This window comes from Camelus dromedarius, chromosome 23 (genome assembly GCF_036321535.1).
Source record: "Camelus dromedarius isolate mCamDro1 chromosome 23, mCamDro1.pat, whole genome shotgun sequence".
Taxonomy (NCBI): Eukaryota; Metazoa; Chordata; class Mammalia; order Artiodactyla; family Camelidae; genus Camelus; species Camelus dromedarius.
The window spans coordinates 5,420,488-5,440,490 of NC_087458.1; the positions used below are offsets into that span (position 1 = coordinate 5,420,488).

General features: G+C 46.6%; 1 protein-coding gene across 1 annotated transcript; it reads left to right on the forward strand.

Moving 5' to 3' along the window:
• Positions 1 to 18,551: 18,551 nt before the first annotated feature.
• Positions 18,552 to 19,790, forward strand: LCE7A (late cornified envelope 7A). The gene is made up of 2 exons (XM_064477637.1): positions 18,552 to 18,587; positions 19,230 to 19,790. The coding sequence occupies exon 2, from the start codon at positions 19,251 to 19,253 to the stop codon at positions 19,536 to 19,538; it is 288 nt and encodes a 95-aa protein (XP_064333707.1). The 5' UTR covers positions 18,552 to 18,587; positions 19,230 to 19,250; the 3' UTR covers positions 19,539 to 19,790.
• Positions 19,791 to 20,003: the final 213 nt, after the last annotated feature.

The following is a 20,003-nucleotide window of genomic DNA, read 5'->3' on the forward strand; positions in this document are numbered from 1 at the left end:
AAGATGCTGAGGGGACAGGAAGGGGCGGGGGGCCCCTGTGTGCTGGTTCTGACTTGCTGTGTGACTCTCCCTCAGCTCCTGAGACCCACCCACCAGGATGTCCTGCCAGCAGAATCAACAGCAGTGCCAGCCCCCGCCCAAGTGCCCCCCCAAGTGCCCCGCCCCTAAGTGCCCCCCCAAGTGCCCTCCAGTCTCTTCCTGCTGCAGCGTCAGCTCCGGGGGCGGCTGCGGCTCCGGGGGTGGGGGCTGCTGCAGCTCCGGGGGTGGGGGCTGCTGCCTGAGCCCCCACAGGCGCCGCAGGTCCCACCGCAGACGCCAGAGCTCCGGCTGCTGCAGCCAGCCCTCGGGGGGCTCCGGGTGCTGCGGAGGGGGCAGCGGTCAGTCCTCTGGAGGCTGCTGCTGATGATGCAGACCCTGGGCCAAGAAGAGCTGACGTGGGGACAGAAAATGGCCAAACACTTCCTCCTCCTCCAGCTCTTCCTGGGCATGCCTGAGTGGCTGAGAAGTCCCAGGGAAGATTCTGAGCTCTGGGCTGCAGTGTCCCTCTGCCCAGGGATTCAGAAGCCTGAATCTGTCTGCTGACCTCTGACACCACCTGGGCTGTCTGCCCTGGGATCGCCAAACCACAGACTCAGACTCACTCCCCACCTAATCTTGTCATCTGCAACCTCAAATGAGACAATAAAGTAAGAAATCAGCTCACCATCTTGTTCTAGACTCTTTCTTGCCGTCTTGTGCCCCAATATTCTTTTCACTGCTCTCCATTCTCTTATTTCCTGAGAACTTGGAAATAAAATAGGTTAGTCACATGGTTAGGAAAGGGAAGAGGGGTGAGAAAAACATTCCTGCCTGGAACTCTGATACCACCTCTCAGATGAATATTCTGCAGCTCTGCTGGAGCACAATGTCCTGGTGTCTCTCATGAATACAGTGCCTTGAATACAGGGTCTTTTTTGGGGTCCAACAGTCCCTGGGGTAAGGCGTTGCAGAAAAGTGTGTTACAGCTCAGTGTTATAGCTCAGTTGTGACAGCAGCCTGGATCCAGGCCAGAGACCAAGCAGCACTCAGAGTTGGAGAACTCAGGTTCATTATGCCAGCGGGCCCAGAGGAGTTAGCATTCCAACCTCTGGATCCCATCTGTAGGTTTACGCAGGCTTTTATAGGCTACCAGTCTAGACTTTGCAACATTTTGTAACATCATATGCAAATAAGGTACAACAAAGGTGACTAATTAGGAACAAGCTCTGTAGAAATGGACCAATCAGGAGTGAGAGAAATAACCAATCAGGAGTGAGCTCCATGCAAATAAATCACTACAAATGGACCAATCAGGAGTTAGCTCAGGGAACCAATAGAGTTTTAGGGGTAGGTTCCACTTTCCTAGAAGTAAGCTGTTTCAGAGGCAAAAAGTGAGATAAAGCCGCTGGGCCAGGGAACCAGATGGTGCTGGCAGGAGAGTAGTGGCCCTGCCTGGGGGTCCTGCAGGTCTTTTTTTATGGGGCTTCCCGCTTCAAAGGCAGGGAGACAGGTATATATTCCATACCCTCTTTGGCCTCCTCCTTCCCTTTGTGATACTGCCCATCTCATCCCCAAATTTCCTTTCTCCTTTAGCCAAAAAAATTGTTTAGAAAATTATACATAAACTTTCTACAAATAAACCATGAATCTTAACTAATTCTAACTAGAAACAGCCATATAGCATGAAGCAAAGATCATAAAAATTAACAATACCTATAAAAGGAATTAGGGACTTTAAAAAATCAATCATTTCTCTCTTTTCTCTCCCTGAGTCCTGAGTCTAATTTTTCAGGGTAAATGTTTCATCTCTCTTTTGTAACGAAGTCTTGAATTTTCATCAATCTTTTTCTTTTTCTTTTTCTTTTTCTTTTTCTTTTTTGAGGGGGGAGGTAATTAGGTTTATTCCTTTCTTTCTAGAAGAAGTACTGGGGATTGAGCCCAGGACCTTGTGCATGTTAGGCATGCGCTCTACCACTTGAGCTATATCCTCCCCTCATCAATCTTTTTCAATTACAAATTTACAAATTAGCATTATATTTAATCGATGGTAATTTTACTTTGAGTTTATTATGCCTTGATAGTCTTATTATGAACTGGATAAATAGTCAATACTTTGAATTTGTATTTTAATTCACAAAAAGATGGAGCAGACAGCAGGAACACAGCACGAGAATAATGCGGTTCACATCTCACAACTGCTGTAATTAATATGACCTCTAGATATCCCTATGTCTTTAGTTAGTCACTTAAGATTTAAGTCCAGTGAGGGACTGACCATCCTATATGCTGATCTTAAGCATATGCCTGCTCCTTGGCTATTCCAGGATGCTAGAAAAGGGATCTCTCCCCTTTGGTTTTAGTAACAAGAGAAAAATCAAACACTACATTTATTGGTGGATCCCCTCCAATAAAGTCACCTAGCATACTAATGAGTATGGAGTTGACCGTTGGCCTAAGTGACACACCATGTTATCCAAATAGGAATTCTCAGACAGAAGGATCCTGTACCCCTGAGAAGTGTAATGTTCCAGCTGAGACCAGGTGCACTCTAGGGTCAACGGTTCTCTCTCCCTCCTTAGACTAGGTGCCTCCTAAGGACAAGTGTGTATCTATTTCAAACTAGATTCCCATGAAAGCAGAGGTTGTGTTCCCCTATAAGGTCATTAAAAAGACACCCCATCTTTGCAATCCTGGACTGGTTACCATCATGCTTAACTGGGAAGGATCAGGTAGGGAACAAGTTATGATCCAAGTGCCACAGAGTCTTCTTGTTACTGAGATTTAGTAGATTTTCTTAAATAAAAGTTTCTGCATTTGGTGTATGCCCCAGGACAATTTAGAAATTTTAAATGTTTTTAAAAATAATTTCCAACTTTTGTAACTGCTTTGCTGGGGAGAGAGTCCAGGAGCTCTTCATGCTGTCATTCTGGAAGTCCTCCTTTAAGGTCTTTGGTTTAATTTGGTTTAGGTTTTCTTTGAAGCTTAAGAACACTGCTTCTCAAGATTTTGTGTATTTATAGACTTCTTTCATAGTTTATTCTTTAAAATTTATTATATGAGGAGTGTGGACAATCTAAACTCTGAATACAATTTTAATTCTTTTTCTCTAAATCTCAGGAGCTTCTCCTCTTCTTTCTTTGGACAATGAGGGAAGGAAAAGAAAAAGGACTGACCTTTCTGGTGAAGGAAACCTACACTAAATCCGTCCTTTGTTGAAAATTTCTTCTATTAAAATTAAAACCAAGCATTTAGACCCAATGGTCTGGGTTAACAAGCCAGTCCTCATGATGTAATAGCCTTGTGTACAAGTGAGCATAATTGGTGGTTTGGCTACAGCCCTACCTGGAGGAAAAATCGAGGACCAGAACGTCTCTTCCTAGGAAAAAGAACGGGAATAGGTTCTGAAATGAGACGTACCTGTGGGAGTCATGGTCTAGATGTCCTGAACATGCCCTCCAAACTAAATTCTTTGACATAATCTGAGCAAAAATGTCATCGTATTCAGGAAATGCAGTTGAGATGTCCACAGTGTGATGTCAGCAGCCCCATCTCACTACAAGTGTCTGATCTTGTCATGGGCTGAGTTCGTATTCGCCTGAAAGTAATCAGCTCAGGACATAACATTTGGAAAGCATTCTGCAAACTGTTTTTCACAAATGTTGGTGATAGGGATTTTTTGAAACCTAACAACTAGTATGTGCACCCTGAAAGGAAATAAAAGATGTATGGGATATAGCCCCATACTTGAAATGCTTACACGCTCACATAAGAAACCATTGTTCATGATAATAAATTACATGTATGACAAGCAATAAATACTCTGAAGATTTTCTTGGTCAGGCATTTTCGGGGAACCTGTTATAGAGGAATGGGATTTAGATCGGTCCTGGGAAGATAGATTTTCCAAAGGCAAAGAGAAGAGGGAGAGGGTATTCTAAAAAGAGGAACCAGAACAAAACAGAAAACGAAAGACCGAAATAATGACAGGAAAGAAGGAAGGAAAGGAGGAAGGCCGACATCTGTTGCTTAAAAAAATAGAGTCACAAATAGGAACTAGGAATGGGAAGGGAATGGGTAATTCTTAGGGATGAGCTCCTGTCCCCAGACCAGGATGGGATGTTAATAGCAGTGGTAGCCACATTATTCAAAATACTAGACATGGAAGCAACCTAAATGTCCATCAACAGATGACTGGACAAAAAAGTTGTGGTATATTTGTACAATGGAATACTACTCCGTGATTAAAAAAGAATAAAATAATGCCATTTGCAGAAACGTGGATGGACCTGGAGATCATCATTCTAAATGAAGTAAGCCAGAAAGAGAAAGAAAAATGCCATATGATATCACTAATATGTGGAATCTAGAAAGAAAGAAAGAAAGAAAGAAAGAAAGAAAGAAAGAAAGAAAGAGAAGAAAGAAGGAAAGAGGACACCAATGAACTCATCTACAAAACAGAAACAGACCTGCAGACATAATAAACAATCTTATGTTTGGGAGAAAGATGGTGGGAAAGGATAAAATTTGAGAGTTTGAGATTTGCTAATGTTAACCACTATATACAAAAATAGACTAAAAAAATTTCTTCTGTATAGCACAGGGAACTCTATTCAGTATCTTGTAATAACCTTTAGTGAAAAAGAATATGAAAATGAATGTATGTGTATATATGCATGACTGGGACATTATGCTGTACACCAGAAACTGACACATCATAACTGACTATATTTCAATATAAGACAAAACCAAACAAAACAAATAACCAAAAAAAATATATCCAGCAAAATACTATCACTCTAATGTGGTACATTTAAGCTCACTAGTTTCATTCTCAACCCATAACCAGAATTCACTTGCCTCTGTGTTTGTCCATCTTTCTTACTGTCTTGTGTTATCTACAAATATGTCTACAGTGTCTCTAGTGTGAAAAATTTGAAGGAAAAGATGGGGCTTTATTCGTCTTTATTCAGAACATGGTAGGTGCTTAATAAATGTCAAATCACAGACTCTTACTCACAGACACAACCTGAACCAGGAGAGAGATGGAGTGGAGCTAGAAGGAGAGCATTAACTTCCTGGGGTCCCCACTTGGGACTGGTTGTGTGTGTAAGTCTCGTTGGAGGACAGGCTAGCTCAGGGGCCCCAAGCAGACTCACTTTAAGGAATGGACAAAGCTAGGTGCCGACGTCTTCCACTGAGAGCGCCAGTCCCCAGCATCATCCTACATGTGATGATATTTCATTGTACTGAAAATGATGGGACCTAGAGACTCCTGTGGGCAATTATAATGAGGAGTGGTCTTGGGGAGATGGAGAGGAGGCAGAGAAGCTGAATTCATCCAAGGCAGAGCTCCAGAAAGAAACTTCAGCCTTAGGTAGGGGCAGTAGGGGTTGGGTAGCTCTGAGTTGACCTCCAGGAAATGCCTTCATAACATGTGAAGTCTCAGGAGCATGGGTTTATATGGTGCAGGTCTGGGTGGGGATAAGGAACAGGTGGTACATGGAGACCAGAGTTCCTTTGCCCTCCTACTAATGCTTAGTGTGTGTGAAGCCTTTTGGAGAAGCAGTACCAGTCATTCCTGATGCCTGAGGGGAAGGAGAAGAGGAAGAGAAGGAGGAAGAAGAGAGCAGGGAGGAGAAAGTGAGGGGAAAAGAGTCTGGTCTCTGAGCCCCACAAATCAGGTGCTCTCTCTCCAAGGTCCTGTCCTACTGGGGAGAGATGGGCTTCACACCAGTCTCTCTGTTCCACTAACGCGGACCTTTCCCTTCCTTCATCCAAACTACACATCAATGCTGCCTCCTCCTGGGAGCCTTCCCAGATGAAGCAAGTAAGTCCTGATAATCCTGTCCTGCTGGGGCTGGGGCTCCAGGAGCTGCTCCCATTCTGGCTTTGTCCTGTTTTCCGCCCTGGTTAGGTACTCATCCCTCACCCTGCATCCCAATCCTACTCACCTTTGTCCTACCTAGGACTTGACACCTTTGAGGACTGTGCCTGTCATCCCAATATCCCTTGTAATTGCTCATCTTTTTGATTTGCTCAACAATTTCCTGAGTCCCCAGTGTGTGTCAGGTATCGGGAACACAGGCAAGCAAGACGCTGTTCCCAACATCAGGGAGTTTCATCGGCATGATTTTACTTAGCTGTGCACGCCAGCAGCAATTCTGAGATGGAAACATTCGGAAGTGAAGGGCTGTATTTAGATGAGAGTGTCTCCACTCCAAGCCCAGGCCACGTGTGTGGATATAACTTTTCATGAAAAATGAAGGAAAACGTTTCACTCTGCGGAAACCTTTTCCCTGAGGTCCCTTGATAATGACATAAACAGCTCCCCTTTTGCATCTAAGGGACAGCAGGGTTTACGAATGTTTTATTCTCCACACTTGTCTCAGCCTGTTCTGTAAGGTGAGGTCCAGACTGAGAATTCTCTGCACTCTTTGTGGAAGGGTGTTAGGTGAGGATGTAAACGCAGGAAGTTGTGATCTGATCCACAAAACAAAAACGAGTGGGATTTTGCTTTTCTTCCTGTTTTTTTTTTCCCCCAAACAAAACATCTATTCCAATGGTCCATAGATTGTTTCATTCAACAAATATGAACATCTTCTTTATGGCAGGGATGGTATCAGGCTCCAGGAATGCAGAAGTGATAAGTGCAAGGTCCCTGTCATCAAGGAACTGTTTAATAGAAGAGATAGGACAAGAATTTAGGTGACTTTGACCGTGGGCAGCTTTAAAGGCTGTGAGAGGTGTCTGTGAAATTCAGAGGATGGAGGAGTCGGATGTGGCTGGGAGACCGGGCAAGTCTCGGTGGAGGTGATGGCACTGAGCAGGATGACGAGAGTCGTGGTGACGGGTGGGGGTGGACAAGAAGGAGCCTCATCAGACTTGGATGATGATCTTGGACTTGATCCCCACCTCCAGTCCTAGATAGAGCTCAGAAGCTGTCATAGCCCCATTCAGCTCCCCAGGGATGTCCTCTAGATCTGATCAGTGGACTCACCTTCCCTCAGGCCAATCTGAAAGCCCCAGCTTTTTGGTCACTCACTCACCTGGGGCTCCCTCTGACCCACCCCCTGTTGCATGCTGCGGAGGAACCCAGCCCTGGGGATTGTGAAACTTCTGGGCGAATGACCTGCTCCATGGCCGCCCTCCAATAGCACTTAGTCCAGAGGCTTCTGCTGGAGGCTGTATAAAAGGTCCCTTCCTTCCCAGCCCCACAGGGCCTCCAGACTCCGCCTGGGATAACCTGTCCACACATCTGCCTCCAGGGTGAGGCTGCTTCTTGGGGGGAGATGCTTGCCTGTCCCTCACTCAGATGCTGCTAAGGCAGACCCATCCTGCCTCTTGTTTCTTCCCGGGAGGTTGACACAGCAGGTAGGAGAGGTTTGGGGCAGGGAGAAGGGAAGGGAAATGCAAAAGACCCCAAGGGATCTAACGTGGGAGAAACCCACAGAAGCGAGAGGGCCAGAGCAGCAGAGAAGATACACGCAGGCTTAGGAACCTCAGGGCAAAATAAAACTGAGTGAAGAAAGAGTAGAGACTCAACCCTCTCTTATACTTGACCACGGAGGACACTGGCCTGGGAAAAGTGGAGTCAGCTCAGCTAGGTTGCAGTTTATTTTTCTTATTTATGAAAAAGAGTAAGTTGTTAGCTTAATTGTTGGTGAGCAGGTCCCCTGGGAGTTCCCATCATGATTTACTCCCCCTTTTCAAACCCATTTCCCCCTCCTGGAGTGGATTCTAGCATATGGAGAAGAGAAACAGACACACCAAGCCCCTGGGCCCCCGATCTAACCCAGTGTTCTTTTTCCTTCCAGCTTCCACGGGCCAGCCCAGAGATGTCGCAGCAGAAGCAGCAATGTCAGGAGCCTCTGCGTGCTCTCAGATGTCCCCGTCCCCAAGGCCCAACCCACTCCCGGGGTTCCTGCCCTGCGCCTTGGCCTCCCTGCTCAAGGGGCTATGGTTCTGGTCCCCAGAGGCCCCAGGACCGGAGCCCGGCTGGCTCTCAGAGGGCTTGCCGCAGAGAGCCCCGCTGCCTCAGTGGTGGCACCGTCCGCCACATCAAAGAGGAGGAGTGTTAAGGTGACCAGCGCAGAGGAGGGGACAGGTGGACAGCTGCTCTCGCCCTGCCCCGCCCGGGTGGTCCGGCACCCCTTCCCCTGAAGCCCAGGCCCCTCCCCCTCATCCAGGCTGGGAAGCACCTCCTGGCCCCCAGCATTCAAGGGCTGAGAACCCTGCTAAGCTGCCCTTCTGCTTCTGTCTCCCACCCACCCCTTCAGCTCAGCCAAAACACTTCCTTTCAGCGTGGCTGCTCCGAGCAGACATGCAGAGATCTCTGCCTGTGGATGCTGCCCTTCCTTGCTTCCTCCTAAGACAGCTGGTGGTGTTTAAAAGAGACAGATGGTGGGAGGCTTATGTCTGTCTGAGTTCTCAGCATCTTCATAGCCACCGATCTGCGTCACCCCGTGATCCTAGCACCGACGGCTTCAGCGTAATAAACAGTTTCTGAAAACCTGCTGTGTACTGGGCTCTGTGTTCACAGATGTAAGTGGGAGATTTGTCTCTGCTGTAGAAAAGCTCGCAATCTCGTGGTGGAAGCCGTATCCACTTGAGACGGAAATAGGTGGACTGATAAATACCATTTTGCGCTGATTGCCACACTTAATTTTCTCCTACTATGTGTCTAAAAGGACTTAAAGGAGAAAAAAAGTACGAAAGATCAAGGACCGCAAGGAGAGACTCATCACGATGGTGTAGATCAGAGGGGGTTTCCTGGGCTTTGCAAGGAGAAATTCAAAACAGAGGGAGCGCACACTTGGGGGAGAGAAAATTAGGCTCCCTGAGGTAGGTAGCATTTAAACAGGGCCTCTGAAGATCTGCTGACTTTGGTGCTGGGGGTGGAATGAGGAGGAAGAACCTTCCGGGTGGGAGGCGCAGCATAAACAAAGCAAAGCAGGCGCTCGCCAGTGGTGTGAGTTTCAGTTTGGCTGGACTGCCGGGTGTAAGGCGATCGTGTGCGACAGTTCGTAACTCCAGTTCCTTATAACTCGACCAGCTGAACTGTTGAACTTAAGGCATAAAACTCCAGCTGGCAAAAGACGGTACCTCTGGGCATAGTCTAGGCCCCAGCTCAGGGTCTGTCAGCCTGGGACTGGGGGGACCTGAGGCAAAGTAGGGAGGTCTGGAGGGTCTTGAAGCTCAGCTGTGTTGCATATCAAACTAAGTTCCATGTACAGATGTAGCTGGTTCTTATTTTCTGGAGGTCACTGAAAATATTTTTTTAACCCAGTACCCAGCCCAGTGGATTATATTGCCCAGGCTCAGAGCAGAATATCAGGCTGTGCAACATTTCCGGTACAAAGGATGCTCATTTCCAGAGTTCTGCAATCCTGATGGCTAAGACATGATTTTGCCTCTGTTATGAAATATCTATATAAAGGTATACATATGTAGTGTAATTATATATAATTATAATTTTAAATGTGCAATTTTTTCTCATGAAGCAAATGATGCATACTTGCATGTCCACGTGGATAACTGTATGCAAGCTGATTGAGACCAGCCAAAAACCTTACCACCTAAAAATAACTTACTCCTAATAGGTTCATGGATATATTTCCAAACTTCATAAAAATCACAAGTGAGATCATTTCAGAATATCTTCTAACCTGCTTTTTAACTTAACAGTATAATTGCCAACACTCTTCCCTGCTCATAAATAGTGATCAACACTATTGCATTGTATCGTGTGAAGGCCGTGACTGTGTAACTAGCTCCCTGGTACCCAGCATTAATGTTGCTTCCACTTTTTTGCTCCCTAAACATCAGTAAAATAAACATTCTCTTTGGTGATTATTCTTAGTAATTTTTCTAAGATAAACTTTTAGAATTTAAATTCTAGAATTTGCCAAAAGACTATGAAGGTTTTTTTGTTTGTTTGTTTTTGTTTTTTTTTCCCCCAGGCTTTCCAGGGAAATTGCATTTTGGGAGCCATTAAAACGACTTCACTTCAGAAAGTTCTTTTTGGGAAAGGGATGTCCTTTGTTCAAGAGTGCAAGTAAGTACTGTGTTTTAAAAAAAGAAAATTACCCTAGCTACAGGGAGAATCCTTTTTGCGAAAAGAAACACCTTCTGAGAAACTCGACAAGTATCGACCTATTTTACTGTCATGAAATTTCCACTTTAAAAAAGAAAGATTAGCTGCTTTCTCCTTTGGAGGGAAACAGGATGCTTTATACTGTGTAAAGCAGGGTCTCAGGAATCTTAACAAACCAGTGCTTGACCTTCCATATTTAGCTGATAGATTTTCTGATTTTAGATGTTCATTTATGTTTGTGTGAGAGATTTTTGGAAATGAAATCTCACTTTTCCCTAAAAAAAAAAAAAAAAGCAAAATATCAAAGCTTGGTTGATTGTGTAAAGCTTCATGTCTAATATGGTTTTTTCTATTTTTTGTCCTGCTCTTTCTTGAAAACAGATATTCACTAAACAAAAAGTTTTTTCTTAAAGTTTTGACAGAAATAAACTTTCTTTGACAAGAGTATTACTTAATATTTTGACTTTTTCAGGCTTCCCTAGTCAGTACTTGGATTCCCTGTGCTAAATATAGAACTTGTATCCCATTAACACACAGTTCAGTCTGTACCAAACGGACTTTGAAATTACAACATTGAAAATAAAGTAATAACTTGATCACTGGTTTTCTTCACAAAGATCTGTGTTTGGCATCTTCACATTTTCTAAATGACTGTGCATCAGAATTGTCAATACTATGAATGTCTTTTTTATATGGCTTCAGCACTTTTAACATTGTACATACATTGCATCTTTGTTTTCTAGTAACAAATAATGAAAAATGAAGACTTCACATTTTGTGCAAAATATCCTATATGCAGTCTCTTACAAGTTTATAGGGCCAGCAAAAATAGGTAAATGGTACAATCATTTTTCTTTAGAATATATCTAACTGGCTCTTTACAAATGTTAAATATTTCCATATTTTAAATATTTTCTACTTAGAAAAATTTGCTGTTGACAGAGCATTTGATGTTTAGTATGCTCTTTTGTCTAATTTTTTTTAAGTTAAATACAGTATTGCATGGACTAAGTAAAGAACATGTAATAAAAAAAAAAAAAGAATCAAAGAAAAAGTTGCTAGGTGTTTAAAAGAGCTCCCCAAGGACTCCAGAAGACTCCTGAGTGAAGCTTTCAACAGCACTCTGCCCTCTCTTACCCAGTCCCAGTTCCAGCCTTCCAGCAAGTGGGAGCTGGAGTTGACCCCAGCGACCTAACGCCAGGCCAGCCCCCGCCCCAGAGTGCCCAGCTCTTCCGGGGTCTCCAGCCAGGACAGGTGTGTCTGCCTGGCCCTGTGGTCCACCTGGAGTGAGGCTGGCCCAGCCGCCCCCTCGTGCGTTTTCAGCAGCTCTTAGTTTGTACAGTGTCTGACAGACGGTATTTTATCACGACATATTATACACACTTCATAATACAGCAAAGACAGTAATAAACAGTCCTTATTTTATTTATTTCTTCTATAAAACTGTCACAAAGAAAATATTAAAATCAAATCATCCTAAGGTGAAAGAAGCTATGTGGTGCTAATTTCCTCTCCTACTTAGTGGGAAGCCAAGAAATGCTGCCTAAACGTGGCAGGTGAAGAAACAGAATTTTAGTTACATTCTATAAGGTTGCAGAGGTCACCAACAGTAGTATGAAAAATATAACCACAGCTAAGTAAGGAGGTGGGAAGGGGGGATGTATGTAGGAGGTGGTGGGGGTGGAGATGAGAAGAGCGTTGTGGAGCCAGCTTTTCCCAGTCACTGACACGTTCTCCTGATATTCTTTGGAATTTATAAATCTTTAGAGAAATACAAGCATAGATCTTCATCACTGGCGGACATCGGACTAGCCCAGTAATAATAGTAGTAACAACAACAATGATACACAAAGAGTGACGGCAACCGTCTGTATTTACCCAGAGCTCGCTGTGTACAAGGGCTCTTCCAACCACCGTGTACATATTATCCACGTAATCGTCACAGCAGCTCTGCAAAGTAGGTGTAATTTTATCAGTATTTTATGGAAGAGTAAGTGAGGCACAGAGAAGACAAGTGACAAGCCTAATGTTGTACAACTAATGAAAGACAGGACCTGTGCCTGAAGCTGGGCGATCTGGGCGCAGACACTGGACGTTTAACCACGTGCGGCCTTCCCAAGAGGACAGTGCTGGGTTGAACACGATCTCCTCTCTCTGCCCTGCGTCCCCTCTCCTCCTCTGCCCACCCCAAGCCTGAACACTGGGGAAAATTAATAGACTTTAGATTTAATGCTGATTCTGCCACTATTTTAACTCTGTGAATTGGCTCTGATCCTGCAACTCTCCTCTGTGAAATGAAGCCATCTAACCCAGCCACGTGGCATGTTCTGTGTGTAATGAATTCCCCCATCCAGCACGTAAATGAGTACCGACCGCACGTCAGGGGCTGCCTGTTGAGGCATTAGTACTTCTTTTTCATCTGATCTCATGCAATGTATTAGAGAAACAGATAAATATGTTTGTTCTAACAAAAATAACAGTCTGAAAAGAAATGGTCTACTTTGTGAGGTAGTGAGTTCTCCAACTGAAAGCATTTCGTTTGAAGCCAGGAAGCTCACCATTGGGCACATGGGAGCGAAAGGGTAAGCACTCGGTAGAAAACTGATTAGATGCTTGCTAAGACCCTCCAGGGCTGCGTGGCTTTGTGAGTTGCCTGTACACCTTACATCCTTCAATTGTCTATGAAGATCCCTGGAGGAGCTCGGAGTAGGAGGCTGAGGAAAAGGCGTTGCCAGAATGTTCCATGGGCTGACTATCGTTCTGTGTACTATCAGAACACTCTGGGACGATACTTCCCCAACTAGCAGAATTATCCAGGGAATATTTAAACAATGCAAATGCTCTGGAACCCCTCCTTGGGGACTATAAATCAACAGGTCTTAGTCGGGGACCAGGAATCTGCATTTTCGAAGTGCTTCCCAGAGGGCTCCTGTGTACAGGTTTAAAGTCTCTCTTTCAGCCAGGGCTGAAAGAACATTTTCCTCACGTCATGTAATTCCTTGCTGGGTTGACCCTATTGCTCTGAGACCGTGTGACCTTCATTTGCTCTTAAACTCTCCGATATCAGGTTTTCCATAGGCAGTAGTATCGGAGTCACGTGGCTGTTAAGAGGAGAAGGTAAAACATGTGAAATGCAGTACAGATGTGGGGGGATGTGAGGGACTCCCCTTGTATGGCTCCTATCTCTAAAGGGTAAACGGCTTAGAATCACAGGTTCACGGAACAACAAAGCAGAAACTCCTGACCCGCAGATGAGAGAGCAGGTCCCAGGCTGAGCAGCTTGCCTGAGGCTCCTTGATGGCTGCTCCCTAGCCTCACATATGGGATAGAACTGGCCTTCCTGAAGACAGCGCTCCTGGTCCAACTGGAAGCTGAGTTTTGGGGGAGGGGTGCTATCACCATCCCAGTCTTTCTCTTAAGACTTGTTAATTGCAAGTTGAAGCCTGCCATCAGCTGGGTTATGGCTTTTGGGCACAGTGGCGAGAATGGTGTTGAGGTCGTTAGCGTGGGGCTGTGATGAGCCAGAGATACTTAGCACGGCAGTCTCGAAGAACGAACCGGAGGATGAAGCCAATGACCTTGGTGAGCATCAGAAGAGAGGGGGAAGCTAGCCAGGGGTGAGGAAGCTCTGTCTCATAGGCTGCGGAGTCTCATTTCTTAGAAGATTTAGAGGTACTTCCTGAGATCTTTGCCAGGAGGAAAAGGGTAGGTAAGGAGATCTCTCTGCATCCGTTCTGACCTTAACACTAGAAAGCGTCATTTGTTGGTGACTCTTGTAAATGTAAGCCTCAGGAGGAAGTTTTAGTGACTGCCCCACTCACTAGGTCGACAGAGGGGCCAGGGTGGGACCCAGGATCAAAGACGGGCGCTGAGTTCTGTCACCGAGGAGAAGGGTCACCACAGCCACCAAAGATGGTAAGTCAGGAAGTCGCTCAGGTCCTGATATGATCGGGCAGCCCCCCAGCACAGGGCTGCCATCACCACCTCAGACATCACAACAAAAGCAACAGCAACGCTCATGTCACAAGTGAGGGTGCTGAGGCCCAGAAGGGGCAAGTGACCCACAGCTAATCAGTGTCGGGCCCGGGCCAGAGCCCCGGCCACGACCTGCTGCTTCATCCCGGGGAGGCTTCCTACGGCTGGAGACTGTAGAGGAAGGAGGGATCCTAAGACTGGTACGAGGCGACACTGGTGTGTGACCCCCAGTCCCACAGGAATAGGACTCAGCAACTGGGGACACCTGCGCTGCAGTAAAGAACGATAAACTTGCCCCGTCCCTACAGCTTACAGAGCCCCTCTGACGCTGGTGTTGGTGTCTTTTAAGCACCGTCCTGTGCACGGTGGGCCTATGTCTCTAGTCCACACTAGACAAACAGGGGAGGGTGACTGGCTTTTGAGGCCACCTCACAGAATGGACGAGTATGTGCTATGCTGACTAGGTCTTGTCCCTTTCTTCTATGCTCTGATAGGACCGGGCACAGATCCAGGAGGCCAGGTCACTGAATATGGGTCATGAATGTTCCTCCCAAGAAGCGCACGAGCAGTGCGGGTCCTTCAACAACCCAGGTACGAATCCTGCTGCCCTGGGGAGGATGGCAGGTCCTTCCCAGGGCTCTTTGCCAGAGCCAGACGCACACATCTGCCTGCCCACTGGGATTCTGACCCACAGGATGACTGTTCAGAGACACGACCACTCAGGCAGAAGGAAGATCCTTATTGTCCTTCCTTTCATCGCTTAGGAATTAGCTTGATAAGAATCTCATGCATGCCACTGCTGGCCTGAGTGGCACCTCACCCTTCTATTAAGGGCACACCCAAGACAGGCAGGAATCCTAGCATGCTTGACTCCTCAGGCAGGCAGGGTGGTGAGGAGGTGCTTGGGAAGATAAGGAGAGAGTCCAGGAACGCACGAGGAATGCACAAGCTGTTCCCAGACAGGCCTCGGCCGAGGGGACACCCTCCAGTCACCTTCTGACCTGGCTGTCTAGAAGCTCATGCATAATGAGCTCCCCCAAGTCCAGCTCTTATCCTCACGACAGACTTGGAGCCTAGCCGCTCACCACAGATGCCAGCTTGGGGAACCAAGGCAAGGCACTAAGACCGCCTAACCCGAGTAGCATTCCTAAAATGTAGATCTCATGTCCTTCCTTTACTTAAATGGTCAAAGATGCTCCAGTTGCCTCTGGTCAAACTTTTTTAGACAGCATGATCTAGTTTTCAGATAAAGTCGATTGCGTACCTCCTATACGTAAAGGCAGGTAAAGGTGTGATGACTCCAGCTGCAGCGGTGAGTGGGAGGTCCAGGCTGCTGTTTGCTCAGGCTTCCCCTCCCAGGTAGCCCAAATAGTCAAGAATTAAGAATAAATGATCTTTTAAAACTTGACTCAAAGTTTTTAGGAACCCCCTTATCAGTAGGATGCTGAGGGGAAGGAAGGAAACTAAAACGTATTTTCAATCTACTACCTGTCAGACGTTGTTTGCGTTATCGCAGTACAATAGCTCTATGAGGTCCATATTGTTAATCTCATTTTACAGATTAAAAAAAACTGAGGCTTAAAAACATTAAATAACACACCACAGTTCAAATGCCAGTGCCCTGGTTCTGAGCCCATCCTCTTCCAGCTTCCGTGCATGCAAAGACATGAAACTGACACAGCAGACAAGGGCTGGAAGGGCCCCAGGACAGCAGCTCACGCTGCCTGCAGGCACGGCTCGCTGAAGAGGTGGTGTTGGAACATCCCTGGCAACAGCGTTCCGAGGGATCTAGTTTGGAAGCCATTAATCTCTGGGCTAAAGCGTGCAGCCCCGCAAGTAAAGCTCTCAGGGTCCCGGGCCCTCCCTTCCTCTCTGTCCAGCTGGTGCTCTTCTCCAATGTCATGGCCACTCTCCTTCCAGAAAAGGTCGAGCCCCTTCACATCTCCGTGCCTACGTGTGCACACTTCCTCCCTCTATCCGGAGTGTCAGGTTCCCTCCCACCCCTGACTGACTTCCACTCTGTTTCTGAGCCTCAGTCTTACTCGAGCTGTCGAATGGGATTACCGAAAACTCAAAGGGATAATGTGTTGGAATAATGGAAACCACGTGCCTGATAGAGGGGAGACTGAGAATACATCTTCATTTCCCTCCCTTGCCTCCATGTCGTCCCACCTGGATCATTCTTTGAGGTCAAAGAATTACCTTAATCTTCTTTGAATTCACACAGCCCTGCACATCACAGGTACTCAGTGAACAAATTAATGTCATTAAAGTGATCATTTCAATGTTACTACCAGAAAGGCATTTCCATTGGGCTAAATAATTTTTCATTATTGACAGCAAGTCATTGAGGATATTGGATCAATACAATAGAACCTTTGAAAAGTATTTGTAATAATTTAGTGGGGGCATGCACAGATGGGGCACAATGTTGCCCATCCCACAGATCTGGGCTTCAATAGCTCACACTCTTAGCCAGCAGAGGCATGATTAAGCAAGAATTGCAAATGTACACAGTACTCTGCTTTGTCACAGCAAGACGAGTTAAGTAATTTCCTCTAATAAGTGGGATGAACTAAACAGACTATATGAAGTTGCTTCCTCATCGAGTGACTTACCTTCAGATGTTTCACATCCTCATACACACACCAGCCATCAGCTCTCCCCATTTTATCAAGTTCACCACAGTTCCCAACCCCAGATGAAATAAACTCAGGGAAAAGAACAAACCAGGGAAGGCAGCACTTGGATGTGAGCTCCTTGGAGGTCTGACGCTCATGAATACACACGCACACTTGAAGGCGTACTAGGATTACCTGGCCCGGACCCCTCTGAAACCCAGGGGGAGCCAGGACCAGAGCCCTGACTTCCACCGCCAAGTTCTCGTGGCTGGTCAGTATCAAATAACTCCATCCAGGGAGCATCCTCCCACACCTGCGCCGCTGGCCTGCCACCGACCTGGCCTCCCAGGGGACCCTCTCTCCAGGAGTGAAAGGAGGGAGACCATTGCCACAAGCACAATAAATACTCATAAATTCATTGAACAAAAAAAAAATTTTTTAGCACATACAGGATGTCAGGCACTGTGTAGTGCTGAGGATAAAGTGAACTGGCGAACACTGAGATTTCATCCTATCCAGGATGACAGACATTGAAAAATAAATACAAGCACAGTGTCATAAGAAATACAGGAAACTGTAGGGGCGATTCGGTTCTTACATGGTTCTCCTGGATAAGAAACAGAGGAGAAAGGACAGGCATTAGGAAAGACAAGGAGCTGATCCTTCTCCCACACAGGAAGCCATGAAGGACGGTTGCAGACATAAGTAGGCTTGAAGACTTGCTGCTGGGAAGCAAAGTCCTGAACACCTGGCAGCTACTGTCTGCCCCGTGGAGTAGGCTGTCTCATTTATCTAGAGGCAGCGGTGGACGTTTGGAGGGTTTGAGACAGGACAGAAGGCGTGACGTGTGTGCACGGTGAGTGCAGAGATGTATACAAGCAGTGCTTTGGGCTCAGCCAGACGGATGATTCTCATCTTATGATGATGTCTGTTTTTGTTTTTATTTTTTATTTTTTGTATAGCACCTAGGCATAGCAGGGAGGATTCAGCCACTGTTGAGGTTTTGACGGTCAAGCTTTGACAAGACAAAGGGGCAGGGAATCTTACTATAATGGCAAAAGAGTGGGTGAAATAATAAACTAAGGGAAGCAAACTAGGAAAGCGAGTAGGGTGGGAGCAGATTCCGGTGGATATAACGAAGCAAGTTGGAAAGAAGGAAATGAGATCAAAGAAAGAGGTGGCTGGTTTCGTGGTCTCAGAGAGTTAGGAGACCTGGCTTCTAACTCAGACTCTGCAGGACTTGGAGCATCTCCTTTGTTCCCGCTGGCTTTCAATTTTGTCACCCATGCGTGCAGGGTAAGTAGTGCCCTAACGTCCCCTCCAGATGGGCCTTTCTGTGAGGCTACATCGTTGGTCAAGGTCTTAGGCACTTGGGGATCTGAACAGACACACCGATCCTTCAGCAGTGGCCCAAGGATGCTTAGATTATTGGTCCCAAATCTGTCGATACAGTGTCCAGAAACCCCTATCTATGTTCTGGGTTGACCCAATATTTGTGGCTTTAGCTTTTCATCCCAAGCATGCTTGGATTCCCCCAGAAACCCTAAGTTCAAGTCCAAGGCAGTGCCATTATAAACTCCCCTGTAAATCATGACCTTCTTATCTTTATGGAAATGCTTCTGAGGTTTATGAAGAGGAGGGACGCTCTGGAAAGGTACTCATGAGCATCCAGTAGTGACCCAGTGTGACAAAGTGACAGAATTATGGAGCCGCTGGAATGTGGGAAGTTGTCCTCATGACCACCTGATTGGGAACTGCTTCCATGTTATTCTGGCTCATCCTCTCGAGCTGGGTGCAGGGTATGTATAAAAGGCCTCAGATCATACAGTCTCCTCACTCCATCAGACACACCATCGCTTGCCCAAGGTTTGAAGAACAAGGTGAGTGTCCTTACTGATCTGATGGCAGTTTGGGGCTGGCTGGGACTGCCACACATCAGCTGAATGGGACAAGCCACTCCAGCTGGGAGAGAATGGGAGCTAACTGGTAATTGCAGGAAGATCAGGAAATCAGGCTCAAAAGTAGTGATCCTAGGGGAGGCAAGTGGTAACCAAAGGTTGGGGCAGGGGTAGGGGAGGCTAGCTTGTAGGACAAGAGACAGCCACACAGGGCTGAAGAGTAGGACTAAAGATAGAGCCCCTGATGTAAGAAAGAAAAAAAGGAAGATGATGAAGACAGGTGGTATGACCATGGGCTGAGGCTAACCATGTGGTTTCTAGAATGCATAAATCAGAGAGCGTTATTTCAAAATTTTTAAGATTTGGGGAACTACCTAGGGCCCTACGTTACCACCTTTGAAGTCAGGAGTCTTGGGAGAACCAGGACAGTAGGAGAAGGTGTTACCAGAGTCTAACTTAGCCACTGGCTGATTTCTCTGTGCCAGGCCAGCAGGGCTGCTCTGCCCTAGAGATGTGGGCCCTGGACACACAGCATCACTCACAGAACTTAGGACTGTAGAAAAATACTGCATCAGATGAGGTTTATATTCACTGAACTTTTGAAATATCTGCATTTCTTCACAGAGCAACTGAGCATTCTCCAAGATGTTCTGCCAGCAAAACCAGCAGAAATGCCAGCTCCCTGCCAAGTGTCGCCCCAAATACCCACCCAAGTGCCCCCCTCAGGCCCCTCAGGCCCCGGGTCCCCACCCTGCTCCTGCCCCTTCCTGCTGTGCCCCCAGGTGCTGTGTTTCTGGGTTCAGAAGCAGCTGCTCTCTGGTGTCCCACCGATTTCCGAGAGTCTGCCTAGACCTGGCCCAGCCTTCCATCTGCTGTGAGAGGGAGCCCTCCGCATGTTCCTGCAGTTGCCGTGGCCATGGGGGCTACAGATGACCTGCATCCTTTGAGGATCCCAAGATGCACAGCCAGGGACCAGCCCGAAATGGATGTCACATCTCTCTCTCAGCCTCGTTCTTCCCTCTCCTTCTGAGTTAAGCTGCCTAGATGTGTAGGTGATGGATGCCGCTTTTTCCGGAGAATCCCAGACCTCTTGGCCTTAGCTCTGGTCCTAGACCAAGAAGCCCTGAATGCTGGAGACAACTCTGCTTCCCAAAGCCTCATCAGTGTGCAAAAATAAAGCTTATCTTTCCTGGCACCCAGAACTTCTTGGTATTGAGCAATTCTCCCATGCTTTGCACTGAGCAGCTCCCAGCAACCTGGATTCCTTAAGCAGACTCCCACAAAGAGCCACCCGATGGCGAATTCCTTCTAAGGTAGACCCTGGGTCTGAGCAATTTGAGAGGACTATGACAAAAAAGAAAGATCCCGAAGGGAATAGAGGGGGCATTCCCAAAACAT

Excerpts from the sequence above, each read along its gene's own strand:
- LCE7A (XM_064477637.1), top strand. The coding sequence starts at position 19,251 with ATGTTCTGCCAGCAAAACCAGCAGAAATGCCAGCTCCCTGCCAAGTGT.